General features: G+C 39.1%; 2 protein-coding genes across 3 annotated transcripts; one reads left to right on the top strand and one right to left on the bottom strand.

Annotated features, from left to right (window-relative positions):
- Positions 1–71: 71 nt before the first annotated feature.
- On the top strand, positions 72–14,513 carry LOC110959432 (probable E3 ubiquitin-protein ligase HERC6). Its single transcript, XM_022206301.2, is given in 24 exon segments — positions 72–543; positions 2,359–2,451; positions 2,454–2,514; positions 3,630–3,706; positions 4,750–4,977; positions 5,151–5,242; positions 5,376–5,503; positions 5,656–5,810; positions 6,393–6,448; positions 6,533–6,624; positions 6,740–6,799; positions 6,900–6,996; positions 7,663–7,843; positions 8,089–8,240; positions 8,545–8,664; positions 8,803–8,901; positions 9,073–9,252; positions 10,066–10,206; positions 10,501–10,667; positions 10,968–11,034; positions 11,107–11,177; positions 11,491–11,674; positions 12,066–12,168; positions 13,006–14,513. Coding segments are annotated over 24 exon segments (3,057 nt in total). The 5' UTR covers positions 72–326; the 3' UTR covers positions 13,242–14,513.
- A 347-nt stretch (positions 14,514–14,860) lies between these two features.
- yif1b (Yip1 interacting factor homolog B (S. cerevisiae)) lies at positions 14,861–21,643 on the bottom strand. 2 transcript variants are annotated; one of them, XM_022206271.2, is made up of 8 exons: positions 21,462–21,643; positions 19,317–19,419; positions 19,093–19,222; positions 18,816–18,920; positions 18,336–18,472; positions 17,762–17,917; positions 17,575–17,668; positions 14,861–16,342 (listed from the first exon to the last, which is right to left on the bottom strand). In XM_022206271.2, exons 1-8 carry the CDS (start codon positions 21,505–21,507, stop codon positions 16,187–16,189), a joined length of 927 nt encoding a protein of 308 aa, XP_022061963.1. In that variant the 5' UTR covers positions 21,508–21,643; the 3' UTR covers positions 14,861–16,186. The 2 variants fall into 2 exon arrangements, with proteins under 2 accessions (XP_022061963.1, XP_022061971.1); XM_022206279.2 differs by having other exon boundaries at positions 21,471–21,643.
- Between the last annotated feature and the right edge of the window lie 660 nt (positions 21,644–22,303).

Genomic DNA, 22,303 nt, shown 5'->3' with positions numbered 1-22,303 from the left:
TTTTTTCAGAATTCTGCTGATCTTGTGCTGCCTTCATGCAAACTCGTAAATTAGAACACTAAACTGGTTGAACATTTGTTGCTCTTGGAAATTGAATAATAAATGCATAAATAACACAGTAACAACCTTAACTGTAGTGTTGGAATCTTTAGCTCTAAGTACAAAAGCTGTACCGTGTGTTACTCTCTCAGAAGGAGCCTTTTTTATGCGCATTCCACAGGTGACTGGGTTATCTCCGACAGTATTTGAACGCAGCATCAGATGATATAAACAGGCCCGGTGGAGGCTGTCAGCTGCTTATCGGTGTCCTCTGTCCAGGTGGAGACATGCATGTGTTCTGTTGGGGAGACAGCTCCGAAGGACAGTTCGGTCCTCAGGCCGCCCTCAGCCCGGTGGCCTGGACCGTCCCCGGGATCATCACCGACATCTGCTGCGGGGACCGACACACGTTACTGCTTAACGGGGACGGAGACGTTTTATCCTGTGGACACAACGCACAGGGCCAACTGGGAAGAAAGAAGAGTAAAGAGGGAAAGATTTTAGGTGTGTACATGAATGACACTGTTATATTTCAGAAAGGCAGCAGAAGAGTTGACTTTAACATAAAATCATGTAATACAGTCTGTTTTTATCTATTCTTAGTTTATTAACTTCTATTCACGATGGTGTGAAGACTGTTAGAGTGGATTTATTGGTTGTTTACCTCAGCTGATACCCTAATGACTTCATTGCATCCATCGAAAGTTGTAAGTCGTCACTTGCATGCGTATTATGCAGGATGATTCACGGAGTAAAGTTTCAGTTTCGTTTCATCCCTCACAGTTCAGACAACGAAAGTTAGACAGCAGCAGAGGAGGATCCCTTTTCAGGACCGCAGTTCTATGACCTTTGTTTATTATTATTATGTTGTTGTTGTTGTTTGCTTGCTTATTTCTTGTTCATTTACTGGCCCAGATAACCACTTTCTTACTCCAAAAGGAAGCTTGCTTTTCTAGCCCACATAAATACATGAATGTGCACAGCTTTGGGTGGGGGATAAAAAAAACTATTTAAGCCCCAACGCATTTATTGGATCTATTTAGGTGAAATAAACGTTTAAAACTACTAGTGCTTTGCCGTAAAGTTGTACTTTGGGTGTTAAATCTAGGTACATGGAGATAAAGTGGTATTTTGATTGGAATAAACCTTCAAAATTACAGCACAAAGTAGTGCTTTGAGTGGAGTAAACATTTGAAACTATTATTTGTTTGTTAACAAGTAGCATTTGGGTGGAGTAAACCTTTAAAACTATAATACAAAGTAGTACTTTGAGTGGAATAAACATGCTCGGGCAGGAAGTTCTGCTTTGGGTGGAGTAAATCTTTAAAACCATAAGGGTTCATATTTTTGTGCATCATCTGATAAGTCTGATGAGTCCAAGCCTGGCAACAACCCACAACAGACCAGCAAGTTTATTTATATTGCATCTTATCACACAGAAATTGGGCGTGCTCTACAGGAGGGGAAAAATAACATGTACAGAAAGATAAAACTAGACTAATTCAATTAAATACACCAAAAACAGTACAGTGGAGTTGAATCAAAACTTTTAGAGAATAATTAAAATGTATTGAAAACTGCAGGGGAAAAATAAAACGATTTACTTTTTATCAGAAATATTTAATTATAAAAAGATCTGACTCAGTGTATGAAGGTGGAGTATCACCTTATTGCAGCTTTAATAGTGTGTTGAGTTCACATGCAGGTGGGAAAGTTGAGCATTTAGCTTCGTGTTGCATTCAGGGTGTGGACATGTTGGGTAATTTTAATGTTTAGGCTGACAATCTGCAAAATACATGTGAACATAAAACATTTTCAGAGATGAACACAGTTATATTAAATATTCATGCTTTTGTACTCATGTTAATCAAGTGAAAATATTACAATGTAATATAGTATTGGTTTAATATTTTTTAACAATAAAGTGCTAGTGACATTTTGTTGTCATGAGTTGACCTTATTTAAGTTACTTTTACGTTTTTATTGTTACAAAAACAACTGCTACACTAATAATAACTAAGAGCTTAATCTTTAGCAGTTCATCATTTTAAGCTGACCTTTGCTTTAATGTGAAAAAAGTTTTTGCAAAAATGAAAGACTACCAATGAAAATACTCAAAGTACAAGTACCTCAAAATTGTTACACTGTGAAAAAGCACAAGCTTTTTATGCTGTTTTCATTTTTTAGGGTGTGTTTTCTTGTGTGTTTGTGACTACTATTGAGATTTGAAGTTTAAGGTGTTGAACGCAGCTCTACACTTTACAGCTGACTTTCTATCACATGCTGATTTGCTCATTTGTGTCTGTGGTCACGTGTCAGGTCGTGTGGACGGCCTCGGTGATGTGGTGGCGTTGGCTTGTGGTCAGGACCACAGTCTGGCTCTGTGTGCGTCTGGACATGTGTTTTCCTGGGGGCAGGAGAGGATGGACAGCTGGGGGTGTCACCGGCGCTACTGTGCAACGGTCACAGACCCAGGCAAGAGCTCAGTTTATCGAACGTACACTACCAGTCACAAGTTTGGACACTCCTTCTCATTCAATGGCTTTTATTTAATTATTTCATACATTGTAGATTAATATTGAAGGCATCAAAACTATAAAAGAATACATATGGAATTATGTTGAAAACAAAAAGTGTTAATCTTCAATATTAATCTACAATGTGGAAAATAAAAATGTAACAATGTTGCAGAAATGTTGCCTCATATGTGGGAACCAAACATTAATGTAGGATAAAAATGTCGGCTACAAAGCACTTCATGGTAGAAATACACTTTATGATTGAAATTGCACCCGTTAATTCAGGGGCACCATCCTCAGTCCCCCTTGTAGACTTTAAACTACATGAAAGTAAAAATATAGCATAGATTAGACACAAGCATATAGATTAATACTAAGAAAAATAAGACATAGAAATATATATGCTGAGCGTTAAAAGTCTCTCTGTCTTTGTGGCTGTGGTCTGTGACAGAGATAAGAGGCGTGTTTGTGTATCACTTCAGATTTGATGTGTTCTTCTTCCATACTGGTCCTGATCTACCTGAAGTCAGAGACTGAGTCCAGATCATCACACTGGTGATGCTGCATTTCTTAAATGTTCTGATTTAAACTGTTCAGTTCACTCCTGCATACCAACCTCTGTGTGGTGGGTATTGAGAGATCAGAGGGTCAGAATGCAAATCATCTTCTGCAGAGGTGTAGTTTTCCTCACAGTTGACACTTTATGACCCTCATAAGATTCTGGGGTAGGTAGGAGGCTTCCTGTTGTCTCCAAGAGAACCGTTAATTGTCCTTTGTCAGTACACGTCTGATCAGTGGATGGAGGTGAATTTTGGGTTCACTGTCTTCTGAAATGGTTTCTTGCCAAATTTACAGCTTTGGGAGAGGGTCTTTGAATCTTTGTGTGCTGCTCTGGAATGTTCTGCTCCTCCGTAAGCTACAATAAAAAGCACTGAATGAGAAAGTGTGTCCAAATGTTTGACTGGTAGTATAAAGCTATGCACACACATAGGAGTCAGTGATTAGAGGATAACATTGAAAAACTTATTTTTTTCTCTTATTTTAACCAATTACTGTCTTGTCGTCACACAGTCGGGTGCCTATACCAATCCCCATGCAGGTAGTTCAAGTTGCTTGTGGAAACTCTCACTCTCTGGCACTGACTAAAGGTAAGAAATGACTAAAATTTCACAATTTATAATGTTTAACTGTGTGTAATGTAACAGTAATTTAGTTTTAAAGTCTCTACATCACTGCTCTAAATCCCGTTTTCTCATTCCTGCAGGCAACTTAAAGTTCAAAGTAGATGTTCTTCCACATAGTAGCAGCTTCAAGAAATTACAGCTAAAACATTCGAGTAAAAAATCACTCACAAGAGTCTGTCATTGTGATTAAGTAGATGAAAAATAAATTATATTAAAGAAACACACAACAGTAAATTCATACCTGTGGTTGTGCTTCTCATTCGGTGTTCATGTAGAGGTGTAGACACGTTCTTGTGAGGATAACTTAAGAGAAAAACAGCAGAAAACCTCAGTAACGGCACCACATGTTGTTCTGTGAAGTAGATGGATGGTAGTAGAGAAGAGATTTAACTCGATAAGATAAAAGTTTATCAATCCTAAAGGAAATTCACGTGCCAGATATTGCTCAGCAAAAACAAATGATATGAGAAATGCAGTCCCTAAAAGTAAAAAGCAGTAAGATACAAGTATGATACGTTGTTAAAACAAAATAAGACTAGAAGAGAACAGAAAAAAGTTATGCTGTCGATTACAGATAAGTAACATCACACCCAGTCATGAAATAATGAAATGACATTCAACCTGAAAAATGAGATGAAAATTAAAATGGCATGTTGCACATCACATCTGCAGTGTTGTGCATGAAAGTGAAATATCACACACAGTCAGAATGTTGCACCTGAAAATGAAATGTTACACCTGAGAAAAAAGAAATGCTGTACATTTTGCACATGGACATAATACAGAAACTGAAATTACACAAACGCTTGAGAACTAATAATGCAAATAACATTTATATTATTGTTTAAATCTGAGTTTCTGATGTTTTAGTTGTTCATTTAATAATGCTCATAAATATGTTTTTCTTGAAATTAAATACATCCTTAATGCCCATTTTACCTGTGTACACTGACAAGCTAAATGTTTCTTTAATATGTTTGAAGTGTTTGTTTTCCGTCACTTTCCAGGAGGAGACGTCTTCTCCTGGGGTCTGAACAGTCATGGTCAGCTGGGCCATGGGAAGGCGGTGACTCTACAGTCCACTCCCGTCCTGGTTTGTGCTCTGAGCGGCGTGGCAGTGACCCAGATTTCAGCCGGAGCGACCCACACTCTGTTCCTGACGCTCTCGGGCCTGGTGTACTGCTGTGGGGCCAATAAATCCGGCCAGCTGGGGCTCAACAGGGTGGATGAGAAAGGTAAAGTAGTTTATTGAAACGCAGTCTCACAATCACTTTGTTTAAATTTAGCAAGCAGCTAGATTCTCCATCATGGTAGATGGTTCTAGAGGTAAGTTCAGAATGGACACAAGTGTTGGTAACTCAGATTTTTTTCCCATTTTTTTGAACAACGTTTTCATCATCTTCAACAGGCAGGTTCAACATCTGTATGGTTCCTGCCCTCAGACCTCTGAATGTGTCCTTCATAAGCTGTGGAGAGTCACATTCTGCCGCATTAACAAAGGTACGAACTTCAATGTTTGTCAGCTGTGAATGTTTGTGTGATGTACAGAATGAGACTAAATGCTCTGACTTCACCTGGTGATTAATTATCACGCTGTAAAGATACATCTAATGTGCTATCATGGCACTTCTAGGATGGTGAGGTTTTCACTTTTGGAGAGGGAAGCCACGGTCAGCTCGGTCACAACTCCTCTGCCAACGAAGTGAAACCCAGACTGGTTGAAGGTCTCAATGGACCCGCATCACAGATTGTGTGTGGCAGGTAGGATACAGCTCATTGAATTTAAAAGTTTGTCACAATCATATAATCATATTTATAAGTCCCTTAAAGAAGCTCTCTGATTAGAGAAACTTATTTATATACTTGTAACATTTTATATGTTTCTTATTAAACTCTTGTTTGGTTCTCCCCAGGTATCACACTCTGGTTTTGGGCTCCTCTGGTCAGCTCTGGGCTTTTGGTAATGGGGTCAAAGGTCAGATAGGAACTGGAACGCCAAACGGCAGCCTGACTCCGACTCTGGTTCAGCTTCCATGGACTACCGACAGTGCAGCAGCCATGCCCAGTGGTATGTATGTTTAAAGTAGCTCTGGGAGAAGGATGCTAGATGTTTATGAAGTATATGAGATGGACGTGTCTCTGAGCTTCTTCTTAACCCTTTGGATACCAAAACCTAACCATGGGTTTGAAAGGCATGTTGTCGTTGGCAAAATGACATCATCTATCATCCAGAACTGTTCAATTTTCAGCTTTCCAACTGGCCATTAACATAGCAAAATATTAGCGTTAGTGACATATTTCATCGAAATCAATTTGTTCTATATCTTTCAATGAGTACTTTACCAAAAATACGTCCTTTCTCTTGTCAGATTCTGTTGAAAACAAAAGATTCTATGTTCCGCCACACAACTGAGAAGCCTTTAGTGACTCTGACCTACAGTCACGTTCTAAAAATACAGGGACTTCTCAGCTGAACTAGGCTGAACTGCAGCAGCGTTACTTTTTGAGTTAATGCTGGTCCTTATTCTTGGTCAGTTTCTCAGATTCAAGTAAAATGCTGCCAGTTCAATTATTATTTTGAAATCTTGATCTGTAAATTACATTTATGTGTAGGAAGACTAACAGATTCAAATCTAATTTGTTTGAGCAGACTTGAAAATATCAGCTGGATGGAATACGAACTTCATGTACTCTTCACCTGCGAAGGTAATGTCTAACTAAAAACACATTGCTTTCACGGAATACAAAAAAACTTGCCGTCTAACTTTATCTAACTTCCTGTTTTTTAAGAACTTGGATCACAGACGGATAACTGGTCGCCTTGATGAGACAAAACTGCAGAAATGGCTGAGAGTAAAACATATTAATGTGGAAGTAAAGAGGTAATTTGCCAGAGCTCTGTAGTTTTTGTAATTATCTGCACGTATTAAACGTATGTTCCATAAGTGCAGTGTTTGTACAGCTTTCTTAATGCCTTTTTCTCCTTTTGCGCAACAGAGAAATTGAATCAATGTTTCTGACAAGTTCAAGTCTTGTTGCAAGTTTCACAAAAGCCAAGTAAGCCCATGTTCTAGTGGTTATAGGAAGTGCAAGAAGTTTTAGATTTCAGAGGTTGGCATTGCCACACACTTCTTTGTTTTTTTCTTTTCTACATCAGTGGGCGTCCACTGGAAGCAGATGCCATTCCTGTGGACGTTGAGGCTTCCTGCCGAGCTTTTGACCAGCTTTTAGCAATACCATGGATCAAACAAACAGTTAAGAACATCTTTCAAATGATTCCCAGTTACATACATGCAACTGACTGTAATTTGCTCACATTTGGTAGAGTGACTGTAGTATCTGATCTGAGACATGTATTCCTTAATAGTTTAGTAGAATAGAATCTGTTTTGTTTGTTCCAGCATCTGATACGAGTTGCTTGTTAAATGCAGTGTCTGCTCTGGTGTGGTTCCTTGTCTCTTACCACAGATGGAACCTGAACTACATGCGTGATTAATTCTACCCATATCATTGGAATGTGTTTTTCAGTTTCAGGAACAGATCACTTGTTGTCTTTGGGGCACTCATGTCCAGCTAGAAGATGGATGTGTTCCTTTAGGATTTCAGAGCAGAGGGGTTCTATTCAAGGGTGCTCTTGTAAGGGGTCTTCAGACATGAACCAGATGTAATTTGATACTTACCAGAAGGGTATAAAGCTGATCGCTGGCCACTGTTCAGCAGGGAATCAGTTGGCAGCCTCCTTGCAGACAACTTCTGTCTGTACTGATGCTGTTCTTTCTTTTAATAAAAAACTTATGAAGAAAGTCAGTGTCACGGACATTTCTCCTTCACCTGCACATCACGGACATCAGAGAAACTACAACATAAGCGCATGTGTGTCAGTACTGCCATGTAATCTCATCGATCTCCATCTCATCCAGGTAAACCTAAAGGTCATGATCGACTTGCTTGACGCATCAGCACTTGACATGAAATCTCCAGAGATCTTCCCGATTCTGCTGTCGTGTCCCCTTCTGCAAGAGGAGTGTAACGTCATGAATGGGGCTTTACCTCTGGCAGTCATCATCATGGAGCTCAATGAGAAGACTCTAAAAACACTAAGTAAATGACTGTAGAAAACATAGTGTCAACAAACATTACGGGTTTGGATTTATAAAAGCACATGGACTTAAAATACCATTATTCTTAAAAGGTTCTTTGTTTTCAAGTTTTATCCTCACTAATCAGACAGAGACAATATAAATGCGCTTTTTAGCACCTTTGAAAAATGTGAGATATTCACTTAATGAATGGTGTTTAAGTTATAAAGTGTGAATCTATTGTCTGTTTTTTTTTTTGTACTGCAGGAAGCTGGTGGTCGTCGCTGCCCGCGTCCATACTGATGAGGCACATCATGGTGTTTAAAAAGGCTCTGGCCTTCATGTTAAAGAATGGCCTCTTACAGACTCACAACCCAGGAGTCAGATACCTGCTGGATGTCCTCAAGCTGCTCTACAAAGTCAGTGGATTCGCTGCTGTTTTGAATTCCTGGTCACATAAACAATTTGTATATTAGCTGATCAGCTGCTAGGCTGTACAATTTGACAAGTACTGGCAATTGCTAATCACATTTTAACATCTTTAAAGTGATGTCTTGAAACTCCATATTATCTGGCCATTATCGTCCATTGATTTCTTGGTAAAGTGTGCTTAATAGATGAGAAATTGGTACAAAGTGACAAAAGTCTTTATTATTTTAGACATTGCAAAATGAAAATATCATTCCTGATTATTTGTTCTGTAATGATTGTATTTGTTTTCAGGCAAACAAAGCTGGAAAATCCTACAAAGTCCCACTGAGCACGTTTTACGTCGAGGAAATCGTCGGCAACGTGCAGCCGCTCTTTGACGTCACTCTTTGGAGGCAGCTTTCCAGTGTGGAGGTAAAAGCATTCAGTTCAGCTGACACAGTGTTGAAGTGTTTCAGAATTAATACGCTGTACATTTGTCCTGAGTAGATTAAAATTTCTGCAGGAATGCTAAATGTTTTTCTTATTGAATGATTGATTCTTTTCTTAAAGGACGAACGCAACACTCCTGCCATCTTCTGCCGCTACCCATTTGTTTTCACTCTGGTCTGCAAGGTGGCAGTATTTAACATCAATGCATTCCTAATGAAGGTACATTATAAATTTAAAGTTTGATCAATATAATCATTGTACTGCATTGTTGATGCTGCATAGACAGACTTTTGTCTTTATTTGAACGTTTTAGAGTTTTTCACACTATATTTATGTTGGCTTTCTATCTTTTAAAAGATATCTTTGTTAAGAAAAGTTTTGTAATTACAGAGAGCGCATCAGTTCATTCATAACCTGACTCTGATGTGGCCGGATCAATCATTGGTGGATCCAGTTGACTCGGCTCCTGCCCCGGTCTTCCAGCTCACTCTGAGACGATCTCACCTGATCGAGGACTCTTTCAGACAGCTCAGTGCAGCCGACCACTGTGCTTTCCAAAGGGAGCTCCTGGTAAATTAGACTTTTGAACTTTGCCAGAGTTTGAGTAATGTTAACGCAAAAAATCAGGGATAATTAAAAATGCATTCCAGCCATTTAACACTCAGTAGCACCGGATCCTTCATTTCCTGTAAGCACGCAGTCATTTCATGTGTAAAGTTGATTGCCCACTCATTTTTTATTTTTTTGTGACGCTTTACCCCTCGGAAGCCCAAGCTGTTACTGGATGTTTTTTGCTCCTGTCTCACTGTGTGTTGATTTTTCACTGCAATAAAAAAGTCCTGCACCTCTTTGGAAACACCTAGAAGTAAAGAAGTCAAACCTGTCTTATGTAGAGCATCACAAATGTATTCCATAAATCATAAAAGAAGCACAAATTTATTTTTTTATCATTTTTTTCCCCCTTTTTTCTTCCAAAAATGTGAAAACTGGACTAGAATGCAGCAAATTCTCACAGTTATTACCAGTACTGGGGAAAAAAAGATGACTGATATTTTTCCATGCTTGTCTCCTGTCTGCTCTGTGTGAACACTGTCTGCAGTTCAACCTAGTTTATCTAAAAAGACCCGGAATTTTGTCATGTCACTGTTGGCACCAGCTGAGTCTCTAGCAGCTTTTGAAATGTAAAATACAGATTTAAGTACACACAAAGTATTACTAACTGAAGTTGAAAATTTGGCTTACCTTTTTTAGCAACTGCTGCTTGAAATCGTCTCTTCGTAAAACCATCTGTTACAGCACTAAATGGATGTCACGGAGAGTTGTCATCAGTAATTCTGTTCTTGGTTCGTGTTTTTTAAAGCCTTGTTTTTCTTTTGCTCCTAGGTGCAGTTTGTGGATGACAGGAAGTTGATGAATGTCAACAAAAGGGACTTTTTCCTGCATGTGTTTGATGAGCTGCTCGCTCCTGAATCTGAGCTGTTCATGTACAACGAGAGCAACACTCTGGCCTGGTTCCCTCCCAAAGTAAGAGCATTAGTGAAAGAAAACCAAACCTAGACCAACTGTAGATGTAAATGCTTTTCAAGATGAAGCAGCAGTTTACTCACATTTTTCATCATTTTATACATTAAACAAAAGTAGACACACCTCCTCATTCATGCTTTTTCTTTATTTGTATAATTTCTACATTGTAGATTAATACTGAAGATTAACAGTCTTTTCTTTACAACATAATTATATATTCTTTTTTGTATTCTTTTATAGTTTTGATTTCTTCAAAATTAATCTATAATGTTACAATGTTAACCACCCAAACAGCCAAAAGTGGAGGAGAAGAGTTACTTCCTGTTTGGAGTTCTGTGTGGTTTGGCTCTTTACAACCACAACATCATCCACCTGCGGTTTCCACGAGTCCTGTTTAAGAAGCTGCTCAGAGTGAAACCTTCGCTGGACGACATGAAGGAGTTTGAACCTGTACTGGCCGAGTAAGACTGACTGAAAAATGCAGAACTGAACTGCTTTTATTTTGCACAAAGCCGCATGAGGCCAAGTTGCAAAAAGTCACATTGTTACACAGACAATAAAGAAAAAAACGTTTTTATTGCTATGCTTGTTTAGCTCTAGATACATGTGTTACCATCATATTCAGTGCATTTTGAGTTCAAGCAGACTAAAAATAATGTTAACAGCAGTACGTACTGTATAACAAAGTTGTGCATTTATATGGGACGTGCAGGTAATAATAATGTTGAACTAATCTTTAACATTGTTTACTGTGTCTTTAGGTCTTGGAGGTGTATGCTGGAGGACTACACTCCTGATGTAGTGGAAGCTCTGGAGATTGATTTCAGTGTAGGTTTCTGTTTCATATCTGAATGTGTCGCTGCAATATTCCAGTCTTAATATAATTATTATCTGTTACAGGTGTCCTGGGGAGGCGAGGAAGTTGATCTAGTCCCAAATGAACCTGGAAAACTTGTCACAGGGTCCAACAAGTATGTTTAAAAACAGCAGCCCAGATTTAGTCAGTCTCACAACCTGTTAACATGAGCAGAGTTACATTCCTGTCTAGTTGCTGCTCTGAAATTGTCCCAACTTTCTGTCATTTGCTGCCATCTAGCAGTTGAAATTTCAAAGTGCATGTACACTTTGTTCCCTTATTCTGTCAGACTGGGCAGGATGTTGCCCGTTATCGACAATACTTTCCAGCCACTGAAGATTTAAATTAAACAAGGACCATCTCATAAATACAGACGTGCAGCTGTCAGTGGTGCTACTTCCATCATTTGCAATTCCTTTTCTCGATAGGAAAGAATATGTCGCTGCCTTCATCGACTATGTCTTCAACAAATCAGTGGAGGGACCATTTGAAGCATTCAAGAGAGGGTTTTTCAAAGTGTGCGACATCGACGTGGTGGAGTTTTTCCAGCCAGAGGAGCTTCAAGGAGTGATGGTGGGCCAAGAAATGTACGACTGGGAGGTGTTCAAGCAGGTGCGCTGAAAACCACAAGAGGGTTTAAACATTTGTAGTTGCCATTGTAAACAGTACTTTCTTATACTGATGCAGGTATCTGTGTAAAAATAGACACAAAAATACTTAAAAACAACAAAAAACTGTCCTTATTGTAAATAACTAATCGCTGAGTTTCACTGAGGTATGACTGTGGAACTGCAGTGTTTCTCTATGAACCAAGAAGGGTTGCAATATTTAGAATTTAACTGTAGACACATGCAAATGTGTGTTTCATCTTTTATGATTTACTACAGTGAACATCTCCATAATCCAGTTCAAAGCTAAACACCTTATTTGTAAGTGAACACAAACTTGCATTGTGCCTGATTTTGGTTTCTACTCATATTTGTCTAATTTTTTTCCCTAACAGAACACAGTGTATGACGGAGACTACCACGCCTTGCATCCAAACATCATTGTCTTTTGGGAGGTGTTTGAGGAACTGACGGCAGAGGAAAAGAAAAAATTCTTTTGTAAGTGTTTCCCGTTTGTGCTTGGTGTCATGTATAAAGTTTTACTTCACAGCAGGATGACAGTGTCTGTTGATTTCAGATTAACTAAACATGACGTTTCTTTCTTGATATCCTGCAAAGTTTAATTTAACCCTCTGAACCTCAAAACCTGCTGGCAGACTTAAACAGCATGCTTTTTTTATTTGCCAAAATTACACCATTAATCAAGGACAGAAACTGTAAAAACATCAAATGTAACTTTCAGATGGTTTTTGAATGACTCATCTGTGACTACTTCATCAAATACATGTTTATTTTAAAAATCACCAAAAATACAGTGTTTGCATAGCCAGATTCTGTAAAAACAAACCTTCTGTGCTCATCAGCCAGCTGTTCAGCTGAACTGCAGTCTGTGTTTAAACAGAGCAGACAGGGGACAAGTATGGAAACTATTGTAGCGCATGAAATTTTAATTTTATAGTCATCTTTTTTTTCTAGTATTGGGAACACATGCATATGCATTGGTGCACATGTTGATTTTAAGTGTTTTGAATTTTTAAAAAATGAATCATCAGAGAAATTCAGCATGTTTTTGTCTGCTTTTTATGATTTATGGCATTATAAGTGTGTTATGCTGCACAGAAGGCATGTTTGAGTTCTCTCTGCTTTTAACTGAGGTTTTCCTGTTTCCATAGAGGTGCAGGACTTTATATTGCAGTTAAAAACGAGCCCACAGTGAGTGAAAATGTGATGGAAGCAGAAAACACACAAACGTTTTGGAGTTCAGAGGGTTAATTAGCTTCAAATTAATCTATTTTACGCTTTACAAGATTTTTTACCGGTACTTTGTGCCACCAGTGTTCCTCACAGGCTGCGACCGCGTCCCCTTCCTGGGCATGGAGAGCATCAAGATGACAGTCGCTCCTTTGCCTGATGCCACCGAACTCCATCTGCCAGAATCGCTGACCTGCCACTGCCTGTTGCTGCTGCCCGTCTACCGGAGATACCCAGTGGACCGGACCATGCACACCAGGCTCCTTCAGGCTATCAACCACAACAGAGGCTTCCAAAAGAAACTACACTCTATAGGCTGAACTAGTGAAGGCTGCAGCTTAGTGTTAGTTCACCACCAAGTGCAATGATTGCTTTCCTCTAAATATACACACCGCTCTTTTAATGGGAAGTCTGAGATCTTGGGTAGTGTAGGCATTTAACTCAAGTAGACCAGCAGCTCTTTAGTTGTCAAAAATCCTGAGCAGTAAGTGTAGTCTTTAGCTCAACCCCACTCGATCTGCTTTGTAATTTCACTTTTTGCTGACTGCTGCAACTTGCGCACATTGCATGTTTGATTCATGCTTCATGTTGTTTGATGAAGCTTTGCACAACTTGCTGTTCTTATGTTGAAGTGAAGTAATTTGCATTTATGAAACAGTGCAACCTAGAGTTAGCATAATACATATATACAAGTAGGGATGGGAGAAAAGAAATCTGAAAACTGAGGAATGTCAGACCTGTTGGCAGAATGCAGAACAAAACTAGACGAGCCCCCAGTAGAGGGCAGAACCACGCCCATGCATGATACTCTGTATCAATTTTGATCATCCTACGTATATCCCTTCCTACTTGATCTGCTGACCTGTAACTCCACAGCTGAGCAGGGGACCTTACACTGATCTTCAGTGCCAAGTTTGATTATCCTGACTTCAACACTTGCAGAGATATCTGACCGGACATACCCACACACACATACACACTTACCCAGCCAGATACCGAAGCGAATGCAGTAACCCCGCTGACATACGTCAGGCGTGGTTAATAACTTGTATAAAGTTAAAGGATCTTGCGAAAGAAAGGTGGATAATGGAATTGATCAGCTCCACTTAAGTAAATACAACTTATTAAGGATAATCAAACTTGGCACTGAAGATCGGTCTAAGGTCTCCTGCTCAGTTGTGGAGTTAGAGGTCAGCAGATCAAGGTCACAGGGGTCACTTAGCACATTTCTCGCATATTGCATCATTTGTATAGGAAGGGAGATACGTAGGATGATCAAAATTGATACAAAGTATCATGCATGGGCGTGGTTCTGCCCTCTACTGAGGGTCCAGCTGATCACTGCCTTTGTCTTAAGCTGTCGTTGCCCCCCCCCCAGTGAAGGTCCACTCTACTGACGTAACGTCAGTCCTCGAGGATCTTTATCATAATCATGACGTTCTTTGCAATAAGCGCTCTTTTTTCGTTATACAAGCTCAAATCTTTTGCAAATATTTCATGTTTATTTACTAAGAATAAAACTAAAATGCATACATTTAGGAAGCCCGTTATTTTCCTGCCATTTGTAACGGAATAAATGACCACATAAATGATGTTCTCCGCTCATTGTCTATTTGAACATTAAGTCATTCTGTACATGTTTAATTCTTGCTATGTAAAGCTCCTTTACACCACGAGCTACATAAAAAAAAACACACTAATACCCGACAGGGCCTGGCTATTTCCTGCTTTAATTATTTCATATTTCATCCATGGCAAGTTAGAATTTTAGGTAGAGAAGGATTTAATTTTAGTTTGCAGTGTTTGAGGATTTGTTCTTTGATGGCTGATTAGCAGTCATCTTCTTTAATGCAAATTAAACTGCAAGTCTTTGTCACATTTGAGAAAAACAATCAGAAGCAAATTTCAAGCACATAAAAATGACTTGTGTCTCAGCAGCTCCATCAGTCACACTTTATTATCAGTCATTTCATTCCACTGGCTTTATTTGAGAGGCAGTACGCAGGCCGACGGCGTACTTTGACACTCGGGTTGGAGTTAATTCATGATTAAAAAGTGTTCAATTACCTGCTACATGTAAATAAATGTAGTTCTTGATGAGATGCTTTGTATTTAAATGAGCACTTACTGAAACAGTTGGAATAAAGGTTTTAGTGACACCTCATCAACTACCAAAAAAAAAGTTTTATTTGAAGAAAATCCTGAAACTTGTTTACTTTTCTGAAATAATTTAAGTGAAGTCTAAAGTAAGAGTTAACACCAGCGACATAAGAAAAGCAAAAACATGTTCCATAGTAACTTAATTAGAAGACTTACAAGCACAATAAAGCAGTTCTGATATTAAATTATTTCAAGTATCCCAAGAATACTAAAAGTTTCTGCAGAACAAACCATCTCATTGCTTTTCCCTTCCTTTACTCCATCTGGCTTTCAATATGAAAAGCAGTAAATAATTTACTCATTTTTAAAAATGATATCAAAATTAACTTGACACTTCATGCTGAGGTCTACATCTTACGGCCACCGTTGCTTGGAGTTCATCTTTCTATTCCAGAGTTTTTAGGCAGCAAAGCACATACAAAGAGATAAAACAGTGGTTTTACAGACCAGTCGGGTAAGCTCTCATTTCCACATCTAAAGCGGATATTTTTTCCACACAGTGCTGGACGTTTGTCAACCGTGAAGCAAACATTAGGACAAGAGAAAAAGTTAATTGAGTCAAGCATCCAAAAAGAGCCACGTTTAAACCTGAATTTGAGTTTTTTTCTTTAGAATAAATGGACGGTTTGTGTGAGGTTAGTGTGCTTTCTTTCTGTTGGCTCAGAAACATCACTTATGAAATATCAGACGAAAGCAATAATACTTCTGCTATCCACAAACACACATACATAAATAGTCCTAAAAAACATAATTAACAAGTAGATACACCGTATAGAAAAAGACAACTTAAAGCCACTTGCTCTTGCTACAAAGTTTCAAAGACGTCACATAAAAAAGACAAAAAAAAGGCAATACTAATGACATGTCTGTGCTGTGAGAGAGAAGGCAGCAACGCCTCGTATCTTCTCCTAATCGTCTTGTCGCATGTGTTGTTCTGCTCCACGCACACATGGAGGGAGTCTTGTGACGCCGCTGTGAGTTTCATCCAGCTTCTTTGATATGTGTGTGGAGTGTTTTTTTTTCCTTTGTTTCGGGGGTGAGATGGCATTCAGACAGCAAAAAGTTCATCTTCTACACAAGTGAATACGTGTCTGTGTTGTGCGTTTTATCTGATGAGGTGGTAGGTGAGCCAGTACATGAAGACGGGCTGTGCTGCTGCTATAGTCATGGTCAGGTACATCCTCAGTTGGTTTCTGGCTCCTCTCACCAGCCTCCCCTCGGCCGCTGCCTCGGATAACAGCTTGAGACGCAGAGTGCGGATCTGAGGAGAAGACGCGCTTTAATCAATCATTAAAGCCAACGTGTCATTCACCTCCCTGACTTTACGAGCTTTGAACACGATTGTTCTCAGTTATTAATGATGAAATACAAGGAAAGCTCTTTTTTCGTTCAGCTACATTCCCTCCTCCGCTTATTGTTGCTGCACTTTGATGTTTGAGCCTCACTGAGCAGAGGAAGTACAGAGTTTGACACTAAAAGGTTGCTTTTACTTTCTCTCGCCTGAAGCTGGAAATTTCCCGTGTTCACCTGAAATCTGGGTTTAAGACGAGGATGCATGAGCTGATGATGCATCCCCACTGGTCTAGAACTTCTTGTCATCTTGTGTGAAGGTGTAGCTCCAGCTTGTGTGACGTGGAAACTTCAAACCTCCAATCTTGTGTTGTGCAGTGAAAATTCTGGTAATGAACAATATTTGCATATTTATAGAATCTGTATTTTTCAGAATAGTGTTTTCAGTTTAAAAATCCTAAATTAGCATTTAAATTGGATTTTGTTTTCCGTTTAACTTTAATTTATCTTTTAATGTATGATTACAACCAAAATGATTTATGAGGCTGTAGAATCCCTCTCTGGCTGCTAATTGAACCCCTCAAAACTCATCTCAAAGTTACATATTTATAAGGGTTTTTTTCATTATAAATAACTCATTTTTGTATTGAAACGGCTAGATGTAACTCTACACCATTCATTTACAAACTGTGGACCTATGCAGTCCCAGCTCTTCTCTCTCTATGTACCCAAACTGTAAACTACTATTCTACACACAGTGGCTAGTTGTAATATTGGAGCAACTCAGTCATACATGTTTGAACCAGAAATCAATTCTGGAAAAAAAAATAATGACACAGAAAGTGCCATCCTGCAGAGTGGTAGGATTGGTTCCTTAAATCTGTTCCATGTAAAAACCTGCAGGTCTGAATGTGTTTTTAAGACTGTCATTGGTCCTCTTTGTACAGTCTCCAGGTGAAAACACTAATCCATGGCATGGGTTGTGCATTTTATTTCTGATGTGCATCTTCCACAAAATACAAATTGCCATATTAAAACTAGGTTTTAATCAGAGGGGGTCAATAGAACATCAACAGAACAAAGAAAACCAGTTGGTTCAGGTCAGGCTTAAAAACCTCTAAGTATTTTGGGGCCTCTTTGTATATGTGCTGAAATAAATGTAAATGTGTTAAACTAAATAAGTAAATGAATGCTTCTACTCACCATAAAGACAAAGATGGCAGCACAGCACCACAGCAGAGACAGATAATACGCTGGCCTTCCAAACAAAAGCCCCGCTACGACACCTACAATCATCCTGGAGAACCAGAGAGAAGACACAGGCAGTTAGGTCTGACATCGACAGAACAATAATGACGAGAAGGCAACGGTGATGTAGAGGGGTACGTACCCAACATATTTGTAGCCAGAAAAGGCCAACAGGTCGATGGTGGTGAGGTCTGTGTTTACAGTGACAAGATAGAGTGACAGCAGGACCGCCAGCACCTCCATGATCAACCACACCAAAGCTGAGCTGGCCTGAACTCCCAGTAGCTCTGGAGAAAACCTGAGGGGGGCAGAAAAGACGCAGTCTGTATAGATTTATATACTGTCTAATCTAAATAACACATGTTCCATAATCAACAAGAGTTGGTGAATCACCGTAGATGCAGTTATGTTTCTGATTATCTTAAATTTTTAGCAACCAATTATGACCATTTAAATGTTAACACTTCAGAAATCTGCTAAATTCATTTATAATGTCATTTTCAAAACACTGAATCATTCTAATTAATCCTTCATGACCACTGAAGACTTTCTGCTTTATTAGAAGGAAGAGTTTTCCATGAAGTTCAGCAGAAAGACATTAAAAAACAGAAGACCCCAAACAACCTTTCTGGTTAATAACCAGGCTTACATGAATACTCTAAACAATCAAACCATTCAGCTGCACCATTCTGATAAAAACATGAAGGAATGTGTACCTGTTCTGTGTGCCGAGAGCAAGTCCAGCCACCAGGACGTATGTGATGAAACCCATGGCGGGAATGTAAAGATCAGGAGCGTTTACATCGAAACGTGGAGCTACAGGAGTGTCCTGCTTGTAGCTCACCTCCCAGTTCTACAACACACATGATTATGCAGTCATGAAATGTGTGCTGCCTGAAGATTTGTGTCTGAATATTGTCATAAGTCATAATCTAACAGATTCATGTTGACTTCTGCTCAGCCCAAACATTAAAAACATCAACAATCTTCTGTTGATGTGAGAATACTGCACAGGCACACATAGTCAGATGAGTATATTTGAAGGCCTAAAAACCAAAAACATACCTTACTTCTTCAGGTAGCACTAGAAACAGGTTCACAATGCAATGTTTTTATTGTCACATACTCAGAATGACATCTAGCTTTGCAAAGTTGGACAGGACAGATTTACATTTAGCAGGTGTGAGCAGACCCACCTCATGCATGTAAGGAAAAACGAGAAGACCCAGCTTCTTCCCGACGTACACCGTGTCCACAGCAAAGTAGTATTTCAGCTTAGAAATTGGGATGAACCTGTCAAGCTGAAACGAGCAACACGCAGACATGCACACCAGTGTTATCTGATGGGTTCTGCTGCCTTTCAGTGTGAGCAGTCATTTAATGCCTGCTTTTACTGTACTCTGATACATCAGCAGATGTTTCATTAGAGCACCTCCTGTTTAACACGATCATTCAAGAGGGAAAATGTCTCACATTCTTGTCCACAATTTCTCTCCCGTGGGTTGCCAGTGAGCTGCCATATGCCATAGCCAGGTTGGACATGGGGTCTGACAGGAGGGACTGACCAGGAAATCCTGCTGCTTGGGCACCGGGCTGCTGGTTCCTACCAGCAAGACACAAGACGGTCAATCAGCTCGAAGACATGACGATACATCACCCAGTTTAATAACAACGTAGACGAGTGGCTGAGATCCCACCTGTAGCCTGCCTGTGATGCAGAACCAGCTCCACTTGTATCCTCGAACAGCTGGCTGCCATCAGCACCATCCACAGAGCTGTTTCTTAGACGCATACTTGGCTCTGTATGAAAAGAAAGACTTAATGGAAGGAGATGTGTATGCCTCTTGGAACTTATTTTACAATTTTGGGCCATGCATAAAGTGGGCAGAATTAGTAAAGCAAGCAATCACAGTCAGAATTAAAGCAGAATCAAACGAATCAACATGCTTCCTTCCCCTTTTCCAAGCAATATTCAGATTTATACATATCCAAGGTCAGTCAGTCACTATTTGTTGGAGTAATCGACATTACATGTAATAGTGCAAAATTACACTTACATTAAACCTTCAGTTTAACATCTTTACTGTCCAAACTGAGTGTGACAACATATTGCAGTCATTAACCGTTTTGAAATTAGCACGCTTGGAGGTTTGTTTATTAATGGCGACTAATGTATCGTAACAGTGTTGGCCTCATTAGGGACATCTAACATTGTTAAATGAGCGTTGGTGACGATGAGAGTCCAGACTGGGGAACATCTGGTGCACGCAGACCATTTTCACACTTCTAAATGGGCTGTAAAGCGATGGTTAACTGCTGCAGGAACTACACATTTATTATAACAAACAAATCCTGTATGCAGCTGCTTACACATTCCCTATTTGAAGGCACTCTGTAAGCGGTTTGAGTAATCATCCCGTTATCATACACTTATCACAAGACCAGAGTACAACATCCTCAAAAGACACAGACACTTTCAGTTTGGACCTTGTTTTGCTGTCATTCCCCACGGGGTCGATATTACAAGATACGACCTGGAGTTACTCACTGAAACACTGCTACATCTACAGAAAAATAAATGTGCTTAAAACCTGGCACACAGTCTGTAAATATAATTGCCATGGTTTCTATCTATTCTTCATATTGTACCTTATTGGTTAGATTGTCTTTAGTAGGTAAAATATTCATCAACATCCCTACCGATTGGAGATACTTCTCTGAGGTATTTGTAAGTAGAGGTTGCAGATTATTGGCTTGATTGACTATCGGGTCTGATATTCACAATTTTTTTTTTATATTATCAGTATTGTTATTGTTGTGTTTTATTTTTAAACTATTCAAATTCTATTTAATCACAGATATGCTACTTTAGCTCTGATGCAACGGTCTCTCTTTTACTTTAGTCACCACTCTGATCGCAAGCGACATCCCATGTTTACATCACCACAAATAGCCAATCAACAGTGAAAGATAAACACTGAAAAGCTCTCTGAAAGACACACAGAACAGAAAAACTAAGACAGTTCAACTAAATGTTATGTTGTAATTTCTGCTTTCCTAAAGTCTGACATTTAAATTTATTTCTGCAAATGTATATCGGTTAAAAATATCAGTTATCTGTCTCCTTGCTTATAAATAATCTGCCCTAAATGCAACACATAGGTCGATGCCTAAGGTTATATAAGATTAGATTGCTTTAATCTGATTGCTAACCTTTAAACTCTTTATCTGTCTGAGTCAAAATAAGTCGTTTGACGATACATCTCATGCTTTATGCTAACCTTATGGTAAACCACAAAGTCTAACCAAAACTGAAGCTTGAAAACAAGCTTTAATGTCTGCTAACATCTACACTTCTGGCTAGCATGCAAACTTCAAAGATAACACATTAAAGCAGTGAAATCTAGCTGAACATACCACGACAGTCCACATTAAATTATGGACAGAAATCATACAAAACCGAACCCAGAGGACAAATAAATGAAACGTAAAGACTCTTCATTGAGTAACGGTTGCAGAGATTACCGTTAGTCAGCTCACTGTTAGGTAAATTAGCTAGTTAGCACATTTAGCTAGTGTTTATTAATAGACTGCAGTGAAGCTACCGTTTATCGATTTATTTAGCTAATCATGTCCTCCGTGTTTGCTAACGTTTGGAGACAGGGGAGCTAAAATTAAATTGTTATGTTTTTAAAAGTAATTTTACGTTAGCTGTTAGCCTCAGCCGACTGAGAGCAGCGAGCTAACATCAGCGTTCAGCTCGGTTTGATGTGCGGAAAGCTAGCAGCAGCTAACATGCACATGCGACCGGCGAGATTGATTGGATCGATAAAGCCACGTACGTAACTTACGCTGTCTGAACCCACTTTGAGTCGCTGTGTAATCCATTTGGACCAATTTGATGGTAGCAGCAGCTGTCAAACACCCAACTGGACTCAGACGGAGTTAGCAAACTACACAGGGAAGTTGCAGTCATTCATAAATTGACGCGGAAGTACGTCATTCTTCTTCTTCTTCTTCTTAGTCTGTTTTAATGGGAAAGCAACGTAAAGGATGAATAGCGTCACCTACTGTGTAAAAGTGTCCTAATGTCTAGTGATGTGAGATGACGCATATGTCTATGAGATGAAGCCTCAGTTTAAAGAGGAAAAGGAACGTCAACAACAAAATTTCATTCCCAAATTAAAGAAAACTAAAAATATATTTAATTTGTGGATACAAAGAGACATTTCAATATGGGGAAGGTCTTTACTAACAAAAGCTGAAGGTATTTCAAGGTTTGTTTATCCTGCTTTATCGTTAAATGTACAAGACAATGTTTGTAAAGATATTAACAAGTTAATCACAGATTTTGTTTGGAGAAACAAACGACACGGTGTTAAAAGAACTATACTGACAAACCCCAAAGATTCAGGGGGACTTGAACTCTTAGACTTTAGAACACTAAATTCTATGTTTAAAATTAAATGGATTAAGCAATGCATCGGAAACCCTGAATCCTTGTGGTATTTTATCCCCACTAACATTTTTAAAAAAGTGGGCGGCCTCTGCTGTCTATTGAAGTGTAATTATAAGGTATCCAAATTGCCCCTGAAATTGTGTGCATTTTATCAACAAGCCCTTTTAGCCTGGAAACTATTATACAAGCACAACTTTTCGCCCCACAAATCTATTATTTGGAATA

Source organism: Acanthochromis polyacanthus, chromosome 13 (genome assembly GCF_021347895.1).
Source record: "Acanthochromis polyacanthus isolate Apoly-LR-REF ecotype Palm Island chromosome 13, KAUST_Apoly_ChrSc, whole genome shotgun sequence".
NCBI lineage: Eukaryota > Metazoa > Chordata > Actinopteri > Pomacentridae > Acanthochromis > Acanthochromis polyacanthus.
This window is presented reverse-complemented; position numbering and strand designations above follow the sequence as displayed.

What these genes read in the sequence shown, in the direction of transcription:
- yif1b (XM_022206271.2), bottom strand. Translation starts at nt 21,507, where the DNA reads ATGGATTACACAGCGACTCAAAGTGGGTTCAGACAGCGTAAGTTAC. An exon ending in GTTCAGACAGCGTAAGTTAC is followed by an intron (nt 19,420 to 21,461) that starts GTACGTGGCTTT and finishes CTTTTCATACAG; the next exon opens with AGCCAAGTATGCGTCTAAGA. An exon ending in GCATCACAGGCAGGCTACAG is followed by an intron (nt 19,223 to 19,316) that starts GTGGGATCTCAG and finishes TCTTGCTGGTAG; the next exon opens with GAACCAGCAGCCCGGTGCCC.